General features: G+C 40.1%; 1 protein-coding gene and 1 long non-coding RNA gene across 6 annotated transcripts in view; one reads left to right on the top strand and one right to left on the bottom strand.

Moving 5' to 3' along the window:
• Window positions 1-25,634, top strand: part of GAB1 (GRB2 associated binding protein 1) — a 93,648-nt gene that overhangs the window by 54,213 nt on the left and 13,801 nt on the right. For 3 of the 5 annotated variants that reach the window (XM_077300205.1, XM_077300203.1, XM_077300207.1), the window contains 6 exons: window positions 11,423-11,717; window positions 18,647-18,851; window positions 19,572-19,646; window positions 22,067-22,668; window positions 24,113-24,198; window positions 24,787-25,090. In XM_077300205.1, the coding sequence (XP_077156320.1) occupies window positions 11,423-11,717; window positions 18,647-18,851; window positions 19,572-19,646; window positions 22,067-22,668; window positions 24,113-24,198; window positions 24,787-25,090 (1,567 nt within the window). The remainder of the gene's footprint in view (window positions 1-11,422; window positions 11,718-18,646; window positions 18,852-19,571; window positions 19,647-22,066; window positions 22,669-24,112; window positions 24,199-24,786; window positions 25,091-25,634) is intronic. The other 2 variants (XM_077300206.1, XM_077300204.1) reach the window with 1 other exon arrangement.
• LOC143819086 (uncharacterized) lies at window positions 15,591-21,297 on the bottom strand. Its single transcript, XR_013224779.1, has 3 exons — window positions 20,887-21,297; window positions 17,941-18,030; window positions 15,591-15,822 (listed from the first exon to the last, which is right to left on the bottom strand). It is a non-coding gene; the product is annotated as an uncharacterized LOC143819086 (long non-coding RNA).

Here is a 25,634-nt window from a genome sequence, read left to right as displayed (position 1 = left end):
AATAGGGGGTCTTGGAAAAAGCTGGCTTGGTTAGCATGGATGCAAGTGGACAGAATTGGGCCTGAGATCTGATTCTCTCCAAAAAGAGTGTGTAGTTTGGCTATATCTTCTATACAAATATAAAGTTTATCTTTACCTGTTTAACCGAATGTATGCTTTGCTCACCATGTGTCCAGCAGTTGCTATAGACCTAACTTGAATCTAGAGTTGGATCCAAAGTTTTCCCAGTGGAATGGTGCTGGTTGAGTGGGATCTCCTTCCCCACAGACTTTCTTTTACGTTAAATTAAAATGACATTGAGAGTTGCATTTTTGTTAACTAGAAAGTCAAAAGATAGTCAGCAGAATACGGTCAACAGCCCAGTCTCCACTAATGTTAACATACAAGCATAATAAGAAAACTCGATTTTCTTTGCTTCACAAACTAAAGGCCAAAATCTTGTATATGAGTGCAGAAAGGGTATGAGAGAGGAATGTTCCATTGTAAAACACTTGTGTGTTTTAATTGTGAGTTGACTTTTTCATTACCTTCTTGGCAAAGAACAGAGTGTTAGAAATCTCATTTTCACAATAGCTACATATTTATTGAGTTTTGCTTGTTCAACTGTTATATTGTGTGAAGATTATCATGTCCTTCAGTAGCCTGTGAGTATACTGGCAATGAGGGATTCCTTTGCACCACTGTTTTTAGCAGCATATAGCTCCCAGAGGCCTTCCCACCACCCAGACTCCCTGCTCCCTCCCCCATCTCATAGAATCATAGAATCATAGAGTTGGAAGGGGCCATACAGGCCATCTAGTCCAACTCCCTGCTCAACGCAGGATCAGCCCTAAGCATCCTAAAGCATCCAAGAAAAGTGTGTATCCAACCTTTGCTTGAAGACTGCCAGTGAGGGGGAGTTCACCACTTCCTTAGGCAGCCTATTCCACTGCTGAACTACTCTGACTGTGAAATTTTTTTTCCTGATATATAGCCTATAGCGTTGTACTTGAAGTTTAAACCCATTACTGCGTGTCCTCTCCTCTGCAGCCAACAGAAACAGCATCCTGCCCTCCTCCAAGTGACAACCTTTCAAATACTTAAAGAGGGCTATCATGTCCCCTCTCAACCTCCTTTTCTCCATGCTGAACATTCCCAGGTGCCTCAACCTATCTTCATAGGGCTTGGTCCCTTGGCCCCAGATCATCTTCGTTGCTCTCCTCTGTACCCTTTCAATTTTATCTACGTCCTTCTTGAAGTGAGGCCTCCAGAACTGCACACAGTATTCCAGGTGTGGTCTGACCAGTGCCATATACAATGGGACTATGACATCTTGTGATTTTGATGTGATGCCCCTGTTGATACAGCCCAAAATGGCATTTGCCTTTTTTACCGCTGCATCACACTGCCTGTTCATGTTTAGTTTACAATCCACAAGTACCCCAAGGTCTCGTTCACACACAGTGTTACCTAGAAGTGTATCCTCCATCCATTAGGCATGCTTTTCATTTTTCTGACCCAGATTCAGAACTTTACACTTATCTTTATTAAATTGCATCTTGTTCTCATTTGCCCATTTTTCTATTGTGTTCTGATCTCGTTGAACCCTGTCTCTATCTTCCGGAGTATTTGCCAGTCCTCCCAATTTGGTGTCATCTGCAAACTTGATGAGTAATCCCTCCACCCCCTCATCTGGATCATTAATAAATATGTTAAATCATCTCCTTACCTTTGCGGCAGTGCTGGCCTGTGCAGCCTTCGTGCCACCTTGCAATATCTCCTGTTGCTGGCCTGCCTGGCTGCTGCTCAGCCTTGCATGGCCACTGCGCTGCCCCATGACCACCCAGGCCTCGCTGGGCATCTTTGCAGTAGCCCAACCTCCTCCCACAATGGCTTGCGTTGTCCCTGCTGGCTGCTTGCTGTGGCGCCTCACAGCTGCCCCAGCCTCTTCTGATGCGCTCCCTGGATGGGACTATGGACATAATGTCCGTATCCATTTTCATCCCAGGGGCTGTGCTAGATGTGTCCCATATCAAAAACAATTTACTGTTGGGTGGGGGCTGTAGTTTCAAAAAGCAATCAGAAATCCTTTGTGTGCTGAACTTAGCTGCACAGTTCCTTATATATTCGTTATTAGTCGCTCCACAGAGCATAGACTGAATTTGGGAGAATGCTCTTGTATTGTCCTTTTTTAACACGATTATTTACAAGCCATCTCCTTTGTGATACCTTGTTTCCTCCTTGAAAAATTATCAGTTAAATGCACCATCCAGGATCTGCTGTGCAAAGAGCCGTCTGGTCACTGATTTTGATTTCAGTAAAAACATGGCAGGGGTAGGGGAACAAGCAGGATATCCTTTTTCTGTTATTCCTTGGTGTTATGGCAGTAGATCCTCGTCAAAGGATGGAGGAAGTGGTGTATTCTTAACTTTTCTAAATACACTTCAGTTCGTACAATGGCAGGGGCCCTTATAATTTTTTTTGTCAGTGTCAAATAAATTAATTTAGTATTGGGGGAAAGGAATGCATTTAAATGTGTACAATAAGGAGTTGCCTAATTTTGGTAATACTACATTATGAAAAATGGAAACCAACAAAAGTGCACTGACATACTGTTCTTCTACGCAAGAGTTTATAAAGTAGCTGTTGGATTCCCAGGAAGGGAGTTTCTAGCGCCAGATCTCCTTAACTTCAGGTATTGACCGGCAATAAGGTCCTCCAGATCATCTAATTTCAGGATATAACTGCCAATATTTACAGTTATTTTTTTCTACAAAGCATGCAGAGATTCCAAAGTGTGGTGTCTTTAAGCAGTGCCGGTATGTAATACTACGATGTAATTAAAAATAGAACTGTGGGCTTTAAAAAGCCACAATTCTAATAAAGGATTTACCAAAAGATAGAATATAAGTTTTTGCATGCTGAGCAAACTTTATACTTGTGTTAGTGAACACCTTAGCTTTGAGAATAATATTGGTATATGGGTCTAGCATCAGTTTTAAAGGAGATTATTCATCCATGAAATAAGTGCCTCTTTCCTTTACATTAAATCATTTTGAATACATACAAGTTGCTGTTATTTTCAGTCTATTGTGTCTGCTTCCTGTTGGTCAAAGGTTATTAGAATAGGGTGGTGTATAGTGAGATGGAGAGCTGGCAGGAAGACCAACGCTATACTTATTTTGGGCTAGACACAACGACTGAAATGGTCAGGAATTTATGGGGATGCTGAAAACAAAAAAGAGGTAATTGGATAATATATTTTCTAAATATATATACAGTCTTCAGTTTAATCTATTTAAGTAGCTAAAGAAGAAAATTGTGACATTGAGTTACTTTAGAGAAGTGTCTCTTTTCTTAGAAAACAATTCTGATTTCCTTTAATGAGTAATATAACTTGTGAGATGGCAATTGTTTATGTATTTAGCATGATCTGTAGCATCACATAATTTTGCAATACTCAATATAGTTGTAAAAAGTGCTGTGATTGCCATGTATCTTTGTTAAATGTGCTGTTCTTAAAATGTCATTTCCAATAAGCTTTCCTGGATAACATGTATGTTTGTTTGGGCATGTGTGTAAATAAATACATTGAATAACATGGCTGCAGGGAGCTTTAAGAACTTTACCAAGAGGAAGCCCATGTGCACTCATTGCTCCTTAAAATGTTGTTTTAGGAATCGAGGAACTGAATTGTTGTTGATAGCCTTAGGACAGGCATGAACATTTAGATATAGGTAATGTTTGTTATGAAGTCTGTGCTGCTGACTGCACTTCTAGAGCAAATTTTGATTCATTGCTCTGAAAAAGAATTATGGAAAGAAGACAATATTATCTTATGTGGGAATCTTTACTTTATCAGTATTTAATTTTAAGTGATTTAGTTAATGAGAAAGCTGAGTCGGCGTCTACTGTTCCAACACAAAAATGGCTACAAACTAATTAAAGTTTATGTGTGTGTGTGTGTATGTATGTGTGTAGGGAGGAAGGGAATTCTCTCTCTATCAGAGCAGCCTAGATTTTTAAAGATCTAAAGAATGTAGTTTAGGAATGTTCCTTAGGAATTGTAAGATGGAGCTCTTATGCTGGGTTGAGGCCAACCCAGAACTATATTGTAACATCTACCGACCTCGGAAGGATGGAAGGCTGAGTCAACCTTGAGCCAGCTGCTGGGATTGAACTCCCAGCCTCATGGGCAGAGCTTTCAAACTGCATGTCTGCTGCCTTACCACTCTGCGCTACAAGAGGCTCTATGATAGAGTGGATATTTTAAAAACAATAAGTAATGCGTGCCATCAGAGGCAAACGTAGTGCCTGCTGCACTGTTCTCTTAGAGAGAGAAACAGAAATTAGAGGGGGTAGAAAAAACATGCTGTCAAAGCAGCTTTTACAGTCATGACAAAGTGAAGAAATTTGGTGAAAATGGACTTCTTCTCAAGACTAATCTGAATTGAGACAAGTGACTTCAAAAACAGACAAGATGTTTTTGAGTGGTGATCGCCATACAGAACAATATGGGAGGGGGGAAGAAATTAAAAATTATATGGAAGGAGACATGGAATTGTCCGCTCTTTGCTAGGACAAGTACATGTTCTCATTTTGAAGTCGTAGTCTTAAAATGATTAGTTAAAATCTTCTGATTATGTGAGAAACCAGTATTATACTGAGAATTCAGGAAGGAATCTGGGCATGCCTGTATTACCTTCAGGATTTGATGTGTAGCCAAGTTCCTCCCAGCTTTGCTACATCTGCCCTTCAGAAGAGCTATGCTTGTTCCAAACACTGGAAAAAGTGAGAGAAGTAAGAGATGAAGGTGGCAGAACGCTACTTGTTGTGGCGTGCATTGACAGCCCTGCTGTTGCAATGTGCCTGCCTCTTTAACAGCATTGCAGGTGGAACCATCCTGTGACTGGCTGTATGCATGTATGGAAACGACACCACTCAGATCTTTCCACCAAGCCAACAGAAGTGGGGGGTTTTGGGGGGTGGGGGAAGAGGAATTGCTCCTTCCATCCTTCTGAGGTCGGTAAAATGAGTACCCAGCTTGCTGGGGGGTAAACAGTAATGACTGGGGAAGGCACTGGCAAACCATCCTGTATTGAGTCTGACAAGAAATAGCTAGAGGGCGTCACCCTGTGGGTCAGACATGACCCAGTGCTTGCACAGGGGATACCTTTACCTTTAATAAGATCTTGCTGTAGATCACTTTTTTGGTTAATTTGCCAGTTGCCTGGAGAAATATAAAAAGACCTGTCCCTTTAATAGAAGATTGACAGGCTAATATTTACCAGGTGATATTATTGTTTGACTCCATGCTATGAAAAGCTTCACCTGCCCATTTCCACATGGTAGAAGCCTGTATTAAAGGGGCAGGACAATTTTTTTCTAGGCTTGTTAGTAACCCGGCTTTTTAGACACCAAATACTAGAGTTAGAAAGCAAATTTGAGTCTTTACACCAAGCAGCCTTACAGAAATAAAACTAGGGGTTACTGCTATGCAAAGTAATTATGCAAATATACTGACTTGGATAGCCCAGGTGAGCCCGATCCCATCAGATCTCAGAAGCTAAGCAGGGTCAGTCCTAGCTCAGCACTGGAAGGCTGTGTGACATGGGGGCAGGCAACAACAGCCCACCTCCAAAGGTTTCTTGCTTGGCAGCTGGACCATCTTAGAATACCAGGGCTCTATTACACACATGCCATATGATAAATAATAATTTTAAAATAAATAAATAATAAATAACCCATGAATAATTCCTACATAGTGTGGCATTTTGTAGTAACTATATATGCTCCTTACCACTAACTTTGGGGAAACACTCATGCCCATCTTATTCTGTGGCAGTCACAAGAAAAGCTAGGAGTTGCCGACTTTCAGCTATGTCAGATTGTAATGTATTGGCATTCTCAGCCCATTCAACCTGGATTTTGTTTTTGTCTTACCATGAACACTATTTTAAAAATAACAGTTTTTTTTTTCCATAACAGCAGTGTTGTAGAATAACAAACCTGTAGCTGCAGGGAGATTTTGCAGGGTGTTTACTACAGAGGGTCATGAGAATGTGGCTTTACTGCAAGAACAAGAGTAAAGGTAGATATCATCCTAGGGTGTTGTAATACAGAATGTGCTGTAAAACAAAATACCAGATTGTAGAAAGATTTCTGAACAGATTTCTGAAAGATTTCACAAACAGTGAAACAATTTGAGATCAATATAAAACTACGGTATCCGTATGGATGCACAAGTCATACTTAAAAGTTACAAATGTCTAACAACATTCTGATTGGTGTGTATGTTAATATTTGGCTTTGTAGTGATTCTTTTTATGTGTTATTTTTCCCCCAAGTATGTTTAAATCTGTTTCATTTCCAAAAGGGGTAGCACAAAGTGCTTCAGTGCTGCTGTTCTGTTTTCCATGTTTTCTTTGTTTGTAGAAGCTTTCTAAAGTTAGAACTGACCAACACAAGACTAGCAAGTGGTGACAATAGATTGAAAACAGGAAATTTTGGCCATGTGTATATTCTGTGAACAGGTTATCAGGAGGATGACTGGTGGAGTGGAAAGTTCCACTGAGACTATTTTTTCTGTATTTTTCCCTGTGAGAAAAGATGGGGCTTCCTGGAAAACAAGTCTGTAGGGGGAATGAAGGCAGGTGTTTTGGTTACAGGAGGTAAAGGTGCATCTAATATTTTCTGTAGCTTATGCCTATTAAGTTTTTTTAAAAAGCGGAGTAAGGCAGAACAGATAAAGTAACACATGGATCTTGATTAAATGTCCTTGGATCCTTCATTCTTGAAGGCCAAGCTCATAGCTTTTCTCTATGGTGTACATGTATTTGGCCTTTTGACGTGAATTGTACTGAATTTGTATTTGAAGTGAGTTTTTGAGGTCAGAGATAGTAAACAAAAAGATAACATTCTTGGGAATCAGAGTTTTAAAAGGCTGTTATACTTTTTAAATTGAGACTAAATTGTTTGTTAAAAACAATCTGGGTTAAGCAAAAGATTAAATTTGACAATTCATCAAAAGACTAAATAGTTATGCTTGCTATCACAGCCCATTCTTTTAATGTTTCCACTTAAGTTGGCTTTATTCCATTGATTTTTCACGGAGATTGGCATTGCATTCTTATTTGGGGGGAGCTAATGGCACAACATGGTTGGTTTCATTATCTGCTTCAGGGAAGATTACTGAAAAGCCAACGCTTGCCTGCTTATAGTAACCCTTCTGTAGCAATGACCACTGCAGACAGTGTCCTTGTAGAATTCCATTTTAAATTTTCCAGCTGTAAAACACAATAAAAGTTGCATGAACAAAATCTGAAGTTGGGTGTGGATAAATGAACACAATTTTATATTGAATGTGTTCATATGCTAAGTTTTGAAAAGCAGTTATTGCAGAAGCATCACTCCCTTGGGAATGCAATATAATCTTCTGAAGTGTTTCCCAGTAAGGCAGTGTACAGCTTCCACTAGGCAGCCAACACTAAAATGTTAAAAATAGAACACGCTTCAAGAATCCCAGATATTTTCAGATAACAAAGAGTGATTTATGTGGTCTCCTTTTTCAGTTTGACAAAACATAGAAGACTCTTTGTACTATGATTAGCACGCGTGCTGATGTCAGTTCTCTTGTCTAGCTTCAAGCTTTATGCTGCTGCTAAATTGTGCTTTTGTACTATAATCCAGAGAACCTTTGTGTCTGCCTTATTAGTGTGTAGTTTATGAAATTGCTTTTGTTTTTGAGTATAGTCTGTGCCAGTTTCAGTGAGAGTAAGTCATTATGTGACTGAAATAAACATTCACATTTTCACTATGTGGGGGAAAATATCTTTTTTGGGACGGGAGGAGGACATAGAAGCAGGTGTTAGGAGTCTTAAGTCACTGTTTCAAATGGTTGATATTTTGCGGGATCCAGAGCTGAAAACAAGTTCTATTTAAGGTTATAACTTTATGAAATTGATGAAACTGGCTGCAGTTTAAGCACTGTCTCACCCGTGATACTGAATAGGGGCTCTGTTTGGGCCGCAAATACAATGGCTCTTTCAGCCTATTAATATGCAGGATTAGAAAGCAAAATTCAGCAGGGTCTTCATTTGATGTTTCACGAGCATAATAATCATGAAGCAAAACTTTGGTCAGAGTTCTGGACTGGGGTGTAATCTTTGCAGCTTTTGGAATGTTCTAGTGAAAAGAGCAGCAGGGGGTGGTTTCAGTTTGTTGAAATATCTAAAGTTGGTAGTTGGCCTTCTGGAAATAATGGTGAATTTAATGTGTTCATTAGGGATCTTTGGGCATCTCACTTATGAATCCTCTGCTATGCTAGTGTTTACAGAAGCTCTTCAATGTACTCTATTTTCTTCCTGCCTTTCTTGCTGAGACTCAAGGTGGGTTACAAAATTAGAAAAATAATTCCATAAACAAACAGGGTAAGGCATACCATAAACAACTGGATTACAAAATTAAAAAACAGCACAATATGAACAAACCCATTACATACATAGCTACTTTCTAAGAAGCTGTAGGTTACTAGCATCTCCAGAGCAGAATCTGAATTCATCCTGCCGAATCTATCCTTTTGTTTTTTGGAGATGCAACTCAGTGGCTCAGTAGAAGTCTAAATCAAAGAGGACTTTTGCTGTATCCAGACCAGCCAAAAAAGGACATATTAGAAGAGAAGAAGAAGAGTTGGTTCTTATATGCTGCTTTTCTCGGCCCAAAGGAATCTCAAAGTAGCTTACATTCGCCTTCCCTTTCCTTTCCCCACAACAGATACCCTGTGAGGTAGGTGAGGCTGAGAGAGCCCTGATATTACTGCTCGGTCAGAACAGCTTTATCAGTGCTGGCAAGCCCAAGATCACTGAGCTGGTTACATATGGGGGAACGTGGAATCAAACCCAGCTCGCCAAATTAGAAGTCTGCATTTCTGACTACCATGATAAGCTGGCTTGGAAAGTACGGAAAATGGGATTTAACTAATCCCTGTTCCCTTTTATACATTCAGTGCAAAAAAAGAGTTGATTACTAAATAGATACTGTTGGAAAGTGAATCTTACTTACTTACTTACTTACCACCCTCCCTAAGGCTCAGGGTGGTTCACGTGGAACAAAGACAAAGAACAGTACATTGAACTCCGTGACTATATCAAATAAATGTAACAGTAATAATAGCAATAAACAGAGAAATACATTTTAACAGTAAATGATCTAACAGACTCACGGTTGGTCAGCATATGGGTTCAAGGGAGAGTGGTTTGGGGGCCCAATTGACATTGTTTATCTTTAGTCAACCTCAACCAAATGCCTGGCAGGGGAGCTCCCTTTTGTAGGCCCTGTGGAACTATTTTTATTAAAAATGATGTGAACTTGAAATTTATTTTTGTGAAGCTGTTGACAAGTTTTCCCCTCTAATAGTTCAGAATTTATCACAAGGTAGCTGTTCTTAAAATTCTTTATTCCTGGTTAGTCAGCTTGTTTAAAAAATAAGGGTGAAAGGAACACTCTATAAATGTGGCCTAATAAAGTGGTTTAGATGTATTTGCTGTTTGGATATATGTTTTCTGGAAAACTTAGAAAACATATTTGTTATTGCCATGACAGTTTAACCCATATATGGAGTATTCTCATGAAGTAAAGCTTCCATTTATGATGTCTCTGCCTGTCTGAGCCATTGCTTGCATAGATGAAAGCCAAAACACTGTGAAGACTGTTGTTTGTTTGTACACTATAAAGTCAAATAGGTCTTGATTTGAAGCTTCTCATTAGTATGCTGATGTATATTTGCATACATATTTAAAAGCTACCTCCCCAGAGAAGGGTTTGAGGTGGCCAGGCCTGCTATGCCAGAGGATAAACCTGGACTGTAAACGTAGCCTGTAATATATCCTCTTCATGTGTTCTTTAATAAACAAGAACTATTGAAATGTGAAAAGTCCTAAAACATTTCTATGTTTTTTACAATGATGTTTGTTTTGTCCCTTTTCTACTTGTAAACACTGTTGTAATAATTTACTATTCCAAGAGCTTGGGAGAAAAAAAATTATGTGCTATCATAACAGATTAACCTTTCATGGGGTTTTCAAGGCAATAGAGGAGCAGAGGTAGTTTGCATGGTTCCTCAGGACAGAAATTCTTCTTTGATGGTCTCTCATCCAAGTACTAACCAGAGCTGACCCTTCTTAGCTTCCAAGTGTGACAACACAGGGCTATTCAGGCTGCTCCAGGAATAATAGATTGAACTTGTTCAGACAAGGTCTATGATCCAAAGTGGTGTTTAGGCTCATATAAAGAGTTCAAACTTCACAAGAAATTTATTTCGCCCAACCCCATCACAAATTGCTTTTGAAGCTGAGGAGAATTTAAGAAATAGACATCTAGGTGATACTAGAGAAGGAAACCTAACTAAGCCAAAAGGGATCTGGTTTTCACTGATGGTTCATTCACTGATGTTTGGCTTCATTAATACTATAATAATTCCATTTGATTGACCCACTAATATTCTGGAAAAAAGACCACCTCTGGTTTTCTTACATCTCTGCAATAGTGTTACCTGGAAAACCACTTTTAAAATTTTCAGTTGACAAACCATTTTGTGCCAGGTAACGGAAGGAGGTTAGGTGTTACAAATAATGGGGTGGGGGGAGATAAACATTCCTGTGGATAACACTTTTTGCTTACTATTTCTTAAAAAGTGCTGTGTAAAGGAGTTATAGAAGACTAAGTTCTCATCTCTTCTGCTAGCAAAATGAAAAAAATATATGGATAATCTTCATGCAATGCGGTGGTTTCAAAATGGGAATTCTTGCTATGTAAACTGTATCTAGATTAAAAAACACCCGCATGGGCTTAGATTTAAGAAGTACAAAGTTCCAAAGTAGATGCTGGAAGGATCATAAGTTTTGCTGTCTGCACTTTCTCTGTCTATAGGCTCAGTGAATTTAATACCATTTCATGATCTTTAAAATGCGAATAACTTCATTTTAGAGCAGGCTTTCTCAATCAGGGTTTCGGCAAACTCTGGAGTGTCTTGGCAACCCTGGAAAGCCTTCCTGAATAAGTGAGAGTTAATTAATTTTTATATATTTTTAAATATGTTCAACATTTATCAGGAGAAATGACCATATATGGTCATGTCAACCCACTCTACCCTCCCAAAATAGACAATGATGGGCCTGGAGGGGATTGGAAGGGGAGGTGCTCTGGGTGGGCATGTACACAACTGTGCTTCTCAACCATATTCTGCACAATCACACCACTTCTGGGTTTTCTCGAACCCTGAAGAATGTTTCAGGGGTTTCTCAATGGTAAAAATGTTGAGAAAGGCAGTTTTAGAGTGTCATTTGGCAGGCTGAAATATTTACCATAACTGTTACGTTCAATACAAGTTCAGTAATGGACTGTTATAAAATATTAACTGTTTGAATATTTCCTGTCTTTGTTTTAGGCATGGAAGAGAAGATGGTTTGTGCTTCGCAGTGGTCGACTGACAGGTGATCCAGATGTTCTTGAATACTACAAAAATGACCATGCAAAGAAACCAATTCGAATCATTGACTTAAACTTATGTCAACAAGTGGATGCTGGGTTGACATTTAACAAAAAAGAATTTGAAAACAGCTATATATTTGACATCAACACAATAGACAGAGTATTCTACTTGGTTGCTGACAGTGAAGAGGAGATGAATAAGTGGGTTCGATGTATTTGTGACATCTGTGGGTTCAACCCTACTGAAGATGGTAAGTATCTTATTTTTGTTTTGATGCCAAATAATTCCAAGAAATTTAATATTGAAAATGGATAATGGGAATATAATATAGATGTCTGTATCATTTACATCTCACTTACAGTTTCTTAAATCTGTTCCTATGTCTTATATTTTTAAAGATTTTTTAAAACAGAATTTTAATCCAGAAGAATTCTGCATTTGGATTTTCAGGTTTAAATAGAACGTGATTGCATAATGTATGGCTTTCTGATACTTTCTTGTGTTTGGCTGTGAATTTTATAATTTATTGTATGTTTAGGCCTAATTGAAATATTAAGATTGGGTTATAGCTTGAATCATGAATTGATGTGCCATCTTGTAGGTACCAGCTAAAATATAATTTCTGCTATAGACCAATAAGAATATTTTACCAATACAAATCTAATTAATAGGATACAAATCTAATTAATGGATTTACCCTTACTAACCCAACTACTTTGTGTTACTGACTCATAAAGATGAGGGTGTTTGCTTACTGTTTTTGTCATGAGTGTTTGGAAAATCCCCATCATGTCCCGAATTCTGTAATGGTACTTTTAATATGGAAAAAGTGCTTCACAGTTAAATTTAACTCACCCCAGATTTGTGTAAGAGATTGCCTGTCTGTGTTTTACTACAGATGCCCAAGGCAGTGACTCTCTGACTAACTTGAAATTTGAGCAAGGTCAGAGTTCATGGGGCTGGGAATGAAATCCTTTTCAGGAATGTTCCCTAAATTTGTACAATTTCTTCAAGAAAGGTCAAGTTACAGTGTTGGAACTCTCCACCAAGAGATCATTGTGTACACCTGCTGTCATTGATCTGAAATACACTGCTTGCCCATCATGAAGATACATACACACTTTGGCCTGACCGCCACATCTTCTTTCAGAATAAGAGTGTAAAGTGGGCTCCATTACTTCAGCCTGCAGGTTGCGGGAATTAAATTGTTTATATTATTCTGTAATTAAAAACCTCTCTCCAAGTAGAAAATCAGGAGAGCAGGCTAAAGGGCTGGGCTAGAACTTATTTGCAGGGAATATTCAAAAGCGATAATGCTCCTGTGTAGACAGAAATATATTCTGCCACCTCATTCCCAGCTTTATTCTGCTGCAAGTATAAATCTATCTTTTGTTAATTTATTATATATGCTCTTCTGAAGGATGATTATATGACTTTAAATAATAATCAGGCTTTTTTAATCCTTTGTTCTGTAAAGAACTTTTGTTTCTAAGTGGACTTGCTCAGGAATAAGGAGAATTAGATATAGACTACTTAAGCACTTCATCTGCAGAACTACAAAACTGGTGTGGAATAAGCTACTAGAAGCCTAAATCAAACCGAGTGGGGATCTTTAAAATGTATAGATTAAGAACATGGGGTGAACAAGGTTCCTGGTACTGAACAACAGGAGACTTATTTACAGCCAGATTATAAGAGAACTTCAGAATTTAGACTTTGCCAGTTTTTGATGCCTGGAAGTCACTCTGTGTACCTTTTATGAAGGATGCATCATTGGAGCAATCTCTGGTATCTTCATTTCATGACTAATCGGCTTTAGTGGCCAGTTATTTCCACTTGAATTTGCCTGGTCTTGTTATACTTGGAATACAGCAGGGGGAGCTGTACCTTAATTAGAAGTGTTGGTATATTCTTGCCTATGGATTCAATCTAATGACACCTTTCCACTGAGTCTTCCTTAGGTGGTAAAGAGATTATACATCCAAGCTGACAGCACTTCTGCCAGTATAGAGAATGAGTTTTGAGGGAGCTGAGCAGCTATACTGAGGGACTGAGAGAACACCACTCAGAAGAAGAAGAGTTGGTTCTTATATGCCGCTTTTCCCTACCCGAAGGAGGTTCAAAGCGGCTTACAGTCACCTTTCCATTCCTCTCCCCACAACAGACACCCTGTGGGGTGGGTGAGGCTGAGAGAGCGCTGATATCACTGCTCGGTCAGAACAGTTTTATCAGTGCCATGGTGAGCCTAAGGTCACCCAGCTGGTTGCATGTGGGGGAGCGCAGGATCGAACCTGGCATGCCAGATTAGAAGTCCGCACTCCTAACCACTACACCAGAAGGCTTCTCTGAGTGGCACTGTTGGAAACAGGATACTGGACTAGATGAACCATTGAGCTGATCTAGCATATGAGCCACTGCATTGAACATTGTGCAAATTAATTGAGTAATTTTTGTGTTCGGTATTTGTTTATGTGGCTCTCTTATGAGTAATGCAAAGTGCTGAATAGTTAGAAGGGCAATGGAGTGATTTTGCAGTCTGTGTACTCCATACTTTCAAAATGTACTCTTAGTCTGTGTACTCCATGCTTTCAAAACATAATGCAATGGAAGAATGGAATGTGGGGTAAAAAATTGAAGGGACTTTGTATGTTTTTTTAAACTGAATGATTCACATCTTTTGATGATTTCTTCACATGCCATACTATACTATGCTCTGCATGTTTATAGAAGACACAATAAAAATTCTGGGAATGGCTTCCAATACTCTCGTAGGTTAAGTACTTAATGTCCATTGTTATTACATCTGGAAGATCTGACGTGCAGTCAGAACTGTTCACTTTTGTATAGATGTCCTGAGTGATTCACCACTAAAAAAGGAATCGCAGAGTCACACAATCACTTTCGTTGTTCCTTTTTCTCCCCCTGGATTGGAGGACATCTGCAAGGATGGGTTTTCCCTTTGGCTTCTCAGGGAGGCAGGGGTTAATTAAAACATCCTCCCTCACTTCCTGTCCTGCGTGCTGCATCTCATTCCCCAGTCTTTCTCCTGCCTCAAAAGGGAGAGCAGTGTAACTAGTGCTTTCTGCCGGCTACCTATCTTGCCTTTTTCCAAAAAAGCTTTGATCCTATTTCTTCCTGTGCATCTCCTCAACACCCCCCTCTTCCCTCCTTACCTTTTCAATACGTTTTTCTGCCTTTTCTGGTTCCAGATGGCCACAGAGAGGAAGGAAAAGAGAGCGCAGGGAGTAGTAAGCACGAGCGCACATTTAGGCATGTTCTTAAGCCATGGCAGCCATTTTGGATCATTGGAAGCCATGGTGGAGAACAGATCAGCCAAATGGCTTCCTACAAGGAAACTGAAGAGTTCCTCTCAGTAAATGAACTGGAGGCACCTTTGAGGCCCCACAATGAGAGGCAACAGGCCTGTTGAGTGCTGCCCCATGCAGGGCTGCTCTGACTAAAGCCAAGAAAGCCCACTAAAATTCAGCTGACCCAGCTCCTGCCACTGGTGAGGGCAGCTCAGATTCCACTAGGGCTTATGAAAAAAGGCCGAACCAACACAGCTGCCATAAAAGGAGCTCAGCAGATCAGGAAAGACTTAAGACTCCTGATCAAGAGCAGAATACCGTGCCTAGGATTGCTGAAGCTCCCAGGGACACAATGGACAGTCCTTCCAGGGTTCACGTGAATCAGGAGGACAAAAACCCCTTCAGTTATGAAACGTTATTGTCTTTTTGTAAAGCCACGAGACAAGAAATTGTGGGTTTTTGCCAGAATTAGGGCCCCATTTCTAAAGGGGGAGGCTCCCCACATCACTCATCTAGCTATTATGGGCAACAGTATAATATTGGCTATGGCCACGTGTGCTCCCATAATTGGCCCACAAAGCTGCCAGGAAGAGGGGATCCTGTCATCCATGCATTTTAACTCTTCTGATGCTGCATAAAACCCTTAAGATGACTCAGATTTTTTTTTCAGATGGAAAAATCACTGAAGAAGTATTGGTTCCAGATCAATCTGGCAGGTTCCTTAAATAGGATGATACATGTTAGCCATAGGCATGGCAGCAGTCAGTTTAAAACAATCTGAGGAACCTGATCCACAGGCAAGCCAAACTAAAAAAAGCAGGGCAGTCGTGGGCGCAGAGGAATTCTTCTCTACTGTAGAGGCTGCCCCAAAATTGTACCCTCTCCCTCTATTTTTCCAAAAAATGAGAGCAGAGTTTTAAAAAGACACACATTTAATTAACAAACAATTTATTTTGTTTATTAAAAGTCTTTACAAACTTCATGAATATGGTGACGAAGTACTTCAGGTCTCTTCCATCGATGCCATCCACTCTCCAGGTGTAGTTTCTGAGGATGGAGAGGGAAACATTAGGGGTCAATAGATAAGGAAACTGAGATGGCACTCTGCAGAGCGCATGAGGCAATGTCGATGACAGAGCAGTAACATCAACTTCTATCCTGAACAGGGCAGCCATCATGTGGGCAAGAAAATTGATAAAGCTTTTGCCAGCTGACAGCACCAGGGTTCTTGAAAGAGTAAATAGACTCTTAAAGACTGCTTCCTTCACAGTAGATGTGACTCTGGATAGCATAATATTTAAATCCAGGGCCATGGTGTCCACAGCTGCAGCAAGGAGGTTTCTTTGGCTAAAAGCATGGCCTGCAGACATAAAATCAATAACTATCATGACAGCCTATTCCTTTGAGGGAGATCACCTGTTCGGAGAGGCCTTGGAACGTGTCCTAATCAAGCCAAAGGATAAGCGTGATGCCTAGATACATGAGATGCAACACTGATAACAGACCTAGTTCCTTTCATATACAAAGTATCCTATAGCACCTTTGCCAAGACAATCACAGAGGATTGTGGGCACACTTCCGAAGAGGGCAAAGAAGAGGCAGCTTCTACTCCAGACAAAAGAGGGGCACAGGTAACAGAAATTACAAAGTAGATGGAGATGACAGTTGCCAGCGCAAAGCATGACTGCAGGCCAGCTTGGGAGGTCACCTGACACTATTCAAAGCAAAATGAAATGTTCCAAAATCAATACTGTGGAACAAGGTTACAAGGTATAATTCAAGTGCATTCCACCAGCTAGATTTTGATCCATGTAATAGATCATATTCTCTCCATCGAGGAAATCAAAGTAGTTCCCATTTCAGAGCGCTCCGCAGGAATATACTCTTTCTTCTTCTGGTTCCAAAACCAAATGGGGACTGGAGAGCAATCCTGGACCTGAGGTTCATAAACAGGTACATCAAGCTAAAAAGGTTTTGCATGGAAACGCTCCGCTGCATTGTGGAATCTCTTCAGGATGCAGAGTAACTAACTTTTTTTGGACCTTGTTGAGGCGTACATTGATGCACCCATCTACCTACCTCACCGCTGATTTCTCAGGTTCTGCAGAGGGAACGATCACTACCAGTATTGGGCCCTCCCGTTCAACCTTGCGACTGAACCAAGAGTTTTCTCAAAGCCATTGGTCAACCACCTCAGGACATCATGAATGCACTTGCATTCGTATCTCTACGACATTCTTGTGAGATTGAGTACTTGAGCCAGCACGCTGAGCAGCATCTCACAGGTGCTGAAGACCTTGCAGGACGTTGGTTTCCTTGTTAACAAGAGCAAAACTATCCTTACACCAACACAGTTGATTCTCCACTTGGGTGTAATCATGGACACACTACTAAGGAAGTTCTTTCTTCTGGAAAAAAAGTTTCTCAAAACACAGATGGTCATCAGGGAGCTGATAAAGATGAAGAGCATGTCATAGCTGACTGGCAAGCGTGCAGGGCCTATTAGTAGTGAATACAGAGGCTTGTCAAGCTGGGATTGATTCTGCTCTCCCCCACATGCAACCAGCTGGGTGACCTTGGGCTTGCCACAGCACTGATAAAGCTGTTCTGACTGAGCAATAATATCAGGGCTGTCTCAGCCTCACCTCCCTCACAGGATGTCTGTTGTGGGGAGAGGAAGGGGAAGGTGATTGTAAGCCGCTTTGAGACTCCCATCGGGTAGAGAAAAGTGGCATATAAGTGGTAAATGCCTCTTAAGAGCCTCTTGTGGCGCAGAGTGGTAAGGCAGCCGTCTGACAGCTTTGCCCATGAGGCTGGGAGTTCAATCCCAGCAGCCGGCTCAAGGTTGACTCAGCCTTCCATCCTTCTGAGGTCGGTAAAATGAGTACCCAGCTTGGTGGGGGGTAAACGGTAATGACTGGGGAAGGCACTGGCAAACCACCCTGTATTGAGTCTGCCAAGAAAACGCTAGAGGGCGTCACCCCAAGGGTCAGACATGACCCGGTGCTTGCACAGGGTATACCTTTACCTTTACCTTTAAGTGGTAAATGGCATGAAAGGGGGATAAAAAAATTTCTCAGGCCACTTCATTCCCTCGTAAAGACAAAACAGGTCAGTCATGCTGAATCTTCAGTTGAAATGGAGGTACAAAAGAAAGAATCTCACCCGTGGGACATATTGCTTAGTGTACCAACAGATTCAAATCTTCACAGATGCAAGTCTGAAAGGTTTGGGGGGGGTTGTCTTCGATGGCACCTGGATGAAGAAAAAGGCAAGCCTACCAATCAGCATACTAGAAGTCAGAGCCATCTTACTGGCAATACAACACTTCAAGTAGTGGATCATACACAGATGTCTGTTGATACAAATGGAGAACATGGCGGCCAGAGCCTACCTTAATAAATGGGGGTTTCCAATCCAGAGCCTTTTGTAGGAGGTAACCAGGATTCTATACTGGTCAGAAAAGAATCTCCCATCATAACAGGTAGAACACATCAAGTGAATCCTAAATACACAGGTCAACTGGCTAAGCTGCAGGGCCATGCGAGTAGGAGAGTGGTCAGTGAATACAGAGGCATATTTTAGTGCCTTGATCCAAATCCACTTACCAACTGGCCCCAATAGCTTCCTAGCTCCTGTTCATATAACCTCTAGAAAGTCAGAATGGTGAAAGCCATCCTCACGTCTCCATAGAAGCCTATTCCAGAACAAGGGAATGACAATTTTAAAAGCCTATATCTGGTGAGCAATCTATCACACCCTAGCAAGGGAAGGCAGTAATGGTCACACAGATATCTACAGGGAGAACTAGTCCTTCGAGGTAAAGATATTATGCATGGATTGATGTTGCTATATGTTTGTGTGTTTGTAGATGCTGTGAAGCCACCTGGCAGTTCTCTACAGGCCTCTGCTGAATTACCCTTACCTGTCAACACTTCTGCACAAGCAGAATCATCTTTACCTCCTCCATACCAGCTAATTAATATTCCACCATTAGAGCCTGCCTCCAGTCAAGAAGATCCTCAAGACTACCTGTTACTAATTAATTGTCAGAGCAAGAAACCTGAATCCGCAAGGTAAATGTTTCTTAACTGTTTTTGCATAAAGGTATACAGTTTGGTGTAGTGGTTAGGTGTGTGGACTTCTAATCTGGTGACCCACATACGACCAGCTGGGTGACCTTGGGCTCACCACAGCACTGAGAAAGCTGTTCTGGCGGAGGAGTAATATCAGGGCTCTCTCAGCCTCACTTACCACACAAGGGTGTCTGTTGTGGGGAGAGGAAAGGGAAGGTGACTATAAGCCGCTTTGAGACTCTTCACCCACCTCAAAAAGTAATCTTACCACACAACCGACTCTTCTTCATATTTCCAAAGATTGTTGTAGTTGCAGAAAACAGACTTTTCATCCTCACAATGAATGGCATTTGCTATTTATCATTTTAGACTCAGAAAGCCATTCTAATATTGCCTTATGCCTTTTTCCCTCTTGCTCCTCTGTGATGATTTTTCAAGATCATGGCTAGTTAATTGTTCACAACCCCAGATAACTTAGTGGGTTTAAGCTTACCAAATTCTTTAGTGGGTTGTGGCCCATATTATAGCCAAGATGACAGTGCACTATACTCGTTAACCTACTTACCTTTTATTATTGTACTATCTAAAATGACATTTTCATACCAACTTCAGCAAAATAGATTATATTTATGAGAGGGTTTTCGCAAGCAGTGTTAGTCATGGAACACTAGTTTACTTTTACTGACCTGTATCAATTTTTGTGATGTATTTGTAAACCAGCTCTTACCTTATTTCGGAAGAAGGGGAAGAGTATTTACTTCTGGAGGATTTTGAAAGTAAAAAGGTTCCATTGCAGTGAGTGTAATGAGAATTGTTTGGAGTCTGTATTAGAAATTAACCCTAGAACTGTAACTTGCTTGAAATGATTTTCGCTTGTGTGTATTGCACGTTGTGCTGTGGACTTTAATAGACAACACAAATAATTACTACTTAAGATATTTAGATGTACAAAGAAGATTCTGGCTGGAGTGCACCTTATGATTTAAAATAAATCAAAGAAGAGATTGGGTGTTTTATACTGCATGATTATGTAGTGCCTAGGTTTCCCTCCCTGCCCAGTTTACAGTATTGCTATGTAGCCCCTCTTAAAGAAGATCCAAAAGTTGAGTTCATTTTACTTTATTTATGTTATTTATAGTTTGCCTTTTTTATTGAGACTTGAGGCTCGTAATTTTTACCTCTTATACAAACAGGTTACCTGACTACACATTTGGAATAAAAAGTCCAGGATATCTAATCTTCTATTATGACCTCAGGGAGATGGGGCAAGTTTAATATATAAGTGCATTCTATTTAGTATGTAGTATATAATGTTTTTTTCAGATGATAAGTCCCCTCAATTCAGGTTAGTACCTCATGCAATAAAAATGATGCTTGGAATGGAATTTGGAGAGCATCCCAGTCCAAGTCCTCTAATATTAATGGCATTTCCCCTCTTATAGTACTCTGAGACAATTTTTTGAAACAGATACTTGAACAGTGACTTGCATTCATTTTGTTTGTTTATTTCTATAGAAGCAGCTGATGATTGTATTGTTTCAAACTTGAACAAAGTACAATCAATTATTTATTATTGTAATTCTAAAAATAGAGGGGTTGTTTGTGGAAAAGGTTTAATTCAAAATTGTCTTCAGTCATTAGAAAAGGGAATTAACTTGTATTTGTATCTGTTTGGTTATTAAATGGCTTGAAAGTAAATATTCTGATGGATTGGAAGTACTTATTCTGAAGGCATTCATCCTGTTCCACTTAGCTAAATTCCATTCTCTGCCACTCTTTTAGTGATAGTGAAAGTCTATTGCATTAGCCATGGGCCATCACAATGATACAAAATCCATACATGATTGAATATTAAAGAAACACCCACACATAATAATGTGAAATAAAGCTTAAAAGCTAATACCATATATACTTGCATATAAGCTGAGTTTACAGCCCTTTTTTAAAGCTGAAAATGTCCCCCTTAGCTTCTATACGGGTATAAAAAAAAACAGCTGCCAGTCAATACAGGAAGGTGGAAGACAAGTATACTTGCCTGAAGAGCAGAAACAGGACAAAGGAGAGACGCAGCAAGCCCTGGAGGGAAAGAACAGTCTCTGCCTCCCCCTCTCCCTGCCTTAAGGAGGCCAGCATGAGGCTAGCATGTGCAGGAAGCTGCAGGAAGCTCTGAAGCTCTCTGAACAGAGAGCAGAAGGAGGAAACGCCCCTAGAGGAAGGCCTGGAAAGTGCAGGGGACAGAACACGGAGCTAAGAAGAAGGGAAGCAGCACAGGATTGGATATCAAAAGGCAAGACAGTTCACAGGGAAAGAGGTAGGAGGAGGATGGGAAGAAAAAGGAAAAAAAAGATCCTGCCCAAAACAGGGGGGAGGGGAGGAAAGGAGAAAAAAAACACTATCCAAACACCACGGGTTGTATGCGAGTCAATGTTTTCCAGCATTTTGGGGTGAAATTAGGTGCCTCAGCTTATATGCGCATATATATGGTAACTAGAAATACCTAAAATGTTTGAATTAGTAGAAACTTCTTCATTTTGGGGGGAAAATAAAATGTTAAAAATTCTGCTTACATAAATTGGATCTAAGTCTTCTAGTGGGAAGAGCAAAGAATGCAACTGTATTCGAAACATAAGTATCATTTTCTGGCAACAACAAAATAAAATTCTGAAATTTCCTAGTGCACCAGTGAGCAGGCAGTGTTTCTCGGATTGTCCTAGAGGGAGCAGTCTAAGACATAGTGTGTAAGGTCTTCAGTTGCCTCATTGCCACAAAGACATTCAGATACAGCGGAATGGAGGAGCAGCCCATTGTGGTAGACTGTGGTTGGCATAGTTTGAAACCTCAGATAAGCGAATAGCATCCTTAACGTGAACTTTGTTGTGTTCTCTCCTACTCTTGCATACTCTTCCTTGTCTTAAAGTCACAAGTTGATGTGGACGCTACAACTTTAAGGATGCTCTGTCATTAAGATGCTCTTATGAATCTCTGAAAGACACCCCCTTATGCAGCTTCTATGGCCCTGTGGTATTTAAGTCAGGATGAAGTTACTCCTTCCCCGCTTCTAGCGTAAGGGCTTCATGCTCTGTAGATGCACGTCAGTAATTCAGATAAAACCACAAGTTTTGTAATTTGCTATTTTGGTCTTACTTTTTCTGGTAGGTATTTGTCACTGAAATAATCTGGACATGTCAGTAAATTCATTTTTCATCTCACAATAGGTTTCAGGCTGATTCAGCAAAAACTGCCTCTTCTGAAACAGACTGCAATGACAACGTGCCTTCTCATAAAACATCTGTGCAATCTCTGAACAAGCATGCTGTGAATGGATTTTTCCAACAGCAGAGTATGTACGACTCTCCGCCGCCAAGAGCTGCCTCAGTGTCAGTAGATGGCAGCCTTTATAACCTGCCAAGGAGTTATTCGCAAGATGTTTTACCCAAAGCATCTCCTTCTGGGACAGATGCAGATGGAGAGCAACACGTTTTCAGTGCCCTGTCTACCACATCGTCTCTTGATGCACAGATGAGGCATTTCTCCATTAGTTATGACATTCCCCCAACACCTGGAAATACTTATCAGATTCCACGAACTTTTCCAGAAGGATCATTGGCTCAAAGTTCAAAGCTAGAGAGTATTCCAGATGTTCCTCCACCTCGGCCACCAAAACCTCATCATCCTTCTGACCGCTCTCCCGTGGAGGTGTGTAGCATCTCCCGTACTGCCTCAGACACCGACAGTAGCTACTGCATCCCTACGGGAGGCATGCTTCCGTCACGTAGCAACACTATTTCCACTGTGGATTTAAACATATTTCGTAAAGGTTGGTGTCCTCTTGTCTTGACTGCTGTGCATGTTATTATTCAAAAGAGTCTATTTTCCATTGGGTGATATAAAAATTGCATTTGAAATAAGTCCCCAGGTACCCAGGGCAATACAGCTGGCCTTGATAGCCTTTTTTTTCCATTGTAAAGTTTCCTTGTGAGTCAGCAGTTTGTATCAGAGGAAGAACAGGAGGAGAACATTCTTCACCCTTCCACTGTTAGTTACTTTTGTCCTGAAAAAGTTTTGAAAAGACTGCCCAAGGTTCCAGGAAAATTGCCTTTCATTTGGGCTAGCATTTTTATATTGATTATCTCCTTCATTGTCATTGTTGCTTCACAAAAGGGTGGTTTGCCAGCTAAGAATTGGGAATCTGTGAATGGGAAACTTACAGGCTAGACTAATGCAGTACCACTGAACAAAAAATAAAAAAGTAATGGGATGATATAGTAATGAACTTCTTGCATACATCAGGATTAATTCAAGATGGCGCTGTTGAGGCTCACTGTTCGATATCTTGTTTGTTTTATGCACCACAAAAGCCTTTTGCCGAGCTATTTTGTACATTTGCCACGTCTAAACCAATTTTTTTTTAATCCTGACTTCACTGAAATCCAGTTTTCTTTGTTCTGGCTGCCATTTAAAAATCAAGAAATGGAAATCAATTCCCACTATTATTTGCAATTCATAATAAACTTTCAAAACTTCTTTAAACAGATGACAGCTTTAAAAATGTTTCCCTTGGCCTGTTTCCATTATACAGAGCAATGCACTGATTATAATTAATTAAAAAATAACTCATACCCAATGCCTTTTGCTTTGGAATTCAACTTATGCTAGGTATGTGAGGATGACGGTGGGGAGAAGGGAACAAAGTGGAGATGGTGGAAGGGCTCTTAGAGAAATGGCTCAGGATGGGCAAAGGAAGAAAGGATAAGCACTTGAAAGAGGACAGGGAGGAAGAAGAAGTAAAGGCAAAGAGGAAGAGTCTGTTGTTACTTGTGTTATCCAGTAAGATAGATGCTTGTCCACTGTTTGCTGATCTGTGTATCATTTTATAATTATTCTATTTTGCCTTTATGTATCATTGGATATTTATAGGGGGGAAATCATTAAATTTGTTTGTAAACCATTGTAATATGTTAGTAGGAATGGGGCTGTTCCTTACTTAATTTTATTTTAAAAATTTATGTCTTCTGGAATTTTAGACCAATTACTAAACAAATGTTTTTTTATTGCATTCTTGATATGTTGTATTTGTGCTTTAAAATATCAGGAGTAGAGCAATGAGTCTCACCAGGTGCTAAAACAAATATAGACAAGGAAAAGCTGGCATAGTGTGAATTTCTTCTCCTGCTTTGATTAGTCAAACATAATTGCACGTGTTTTTATGCAGTGGGGTGTAAGTTGAGAAGACAATGCTTATTTTCTTCTGCTTACTTTAGACATTGGTTCTCAAGACTGCTATTTTACTCCACGAACATTTCCAAATGACAGATCGAGTTCACTGGAAGGCTTTCATAACCACTTTGTAAGTATTGATAGGATCTCTGATGTTGAAATGACCCATCAATCTCTGATGTTGAAATGATGCATCAAACACTTGCGCTCCCATGTATTCTCTGCTACGGAACAAGGATAGATACTATGAAATATCTTTTGCACACCATGTATGGTCTAATATAATGTGGGCTAGTTCATTATTTTTTCATAATAGAGTGACAACAGATGGGTGGGGAAGCAAGCTATATCCTCCTGCATACAGGTTTAATAGTGGGGGTAGGCTTGAGAAAAGAGAAGATTGCCAAGTTTCTGTTGCATCATCCATAATGCTAAAAAGTGTACAACTGGTGGCAGTCAATTACCAAAGAAATAGGAGGAGGAGGATATAAAGGGAATCGTGGCTTTTCAGGTTGAACATAGTATACCTTGGCTTGGTTGAATTCTGACCCCCAGATAGATTACACCCATGGCCTGGATCTGTTCAAGGAGTATAGGTGGTACAAGCAATTTAGAGTTGATACAGTGTTTTGGTGAAAGAAATGTGTGCTAATAGAACAAAGTTTCTCTCTTGATTAGGATGATATTTATTTTTCTTGGTTTTAAATGTCTTTTCTAGAAAAACAAAAGCTTGTTGACTGTGGGAAGTGTTTCAAGTGAAGAACTGGATGAAAATTATGTCCCCATGAACCCAAACTCTCCCCCTCGACAGCATTCTAGTAGTTTTACTGAACCCATCCAAGAAATGAACTATATGCCTATGACCCCAAGCACCTTTGACTTTTCACTGTTTGGAATGCAAGTGCCTCCACCAGCACACATGGGGTTTAGGTCCAGTCCAAAGACGCCTCCCAGAAGACCAATCCCTGTTGCAGAATGTGAACCTCCACCAGTGGATAGGAACCTCAAACCAGACAGGAAAGGTAAGTTGATCACTTAGTACTTCGGGGGAGGGTTGCTTTCACTGAAAAAAAATTAGTTAGAAAACAAGACAGCAATATAAATACAAGATCAGGAAAATAAAAGTACAGTTATCTAAAAGCTATGAAGATTGTTGTCACAAAGATTTTTACCAATCAAAAATTTACATACTATTACCTTTCTTAGAGAAAGCAACTGTAAATCATTCAGGGAGTGTAAACTAATTTTTGTACAGAATCTGAGCCAAACTAGCTTAATGTTCCGGCAATTTTTAAAGTACAATACACTGTTCCTGTGTCTGAATGAATTATAGCCAGCTTTTTAACAATTCGTTTGCACTGTTATTTTGGCAAATGCTGTTGCTTTAAATATTGCATGTATAAAAAACCCTAATTAGTAGTAAAGTGAAATTTGAGTATCAGTTTTATATTCTGGCTGCAAAAGAGCCTATTATTCACAAGTACACCCACTGAACAATCCTGTCTCTTTTAAATTGGTCTATCTGGGCATGTGTATTTGCCATTCCAATGCCGCATTTCTCTCTCA

The sequence above is a fragment of the Paroedura picta genome, chromosome 10 (genome assembly GCF_049243985.1).
Source record: "Paroedura picta isolate Pp20150507F chromosome 10, Ppicta_v3.0, whole genome shotgun sequence".
In the NCBI taxonomy this organism is placed as follows: domain Eukaryota; kingdom Metazoa; phylum Chordata; class Lepidosauria; order Squamata; family Gekkonidae; genus Paroedura; species Paroedura picta.
The sequence above is the reverse complement of the archived record's forward strand: the minus strand, read 5'-3'. Positions and strand labels throughout refer to the sequence as shown.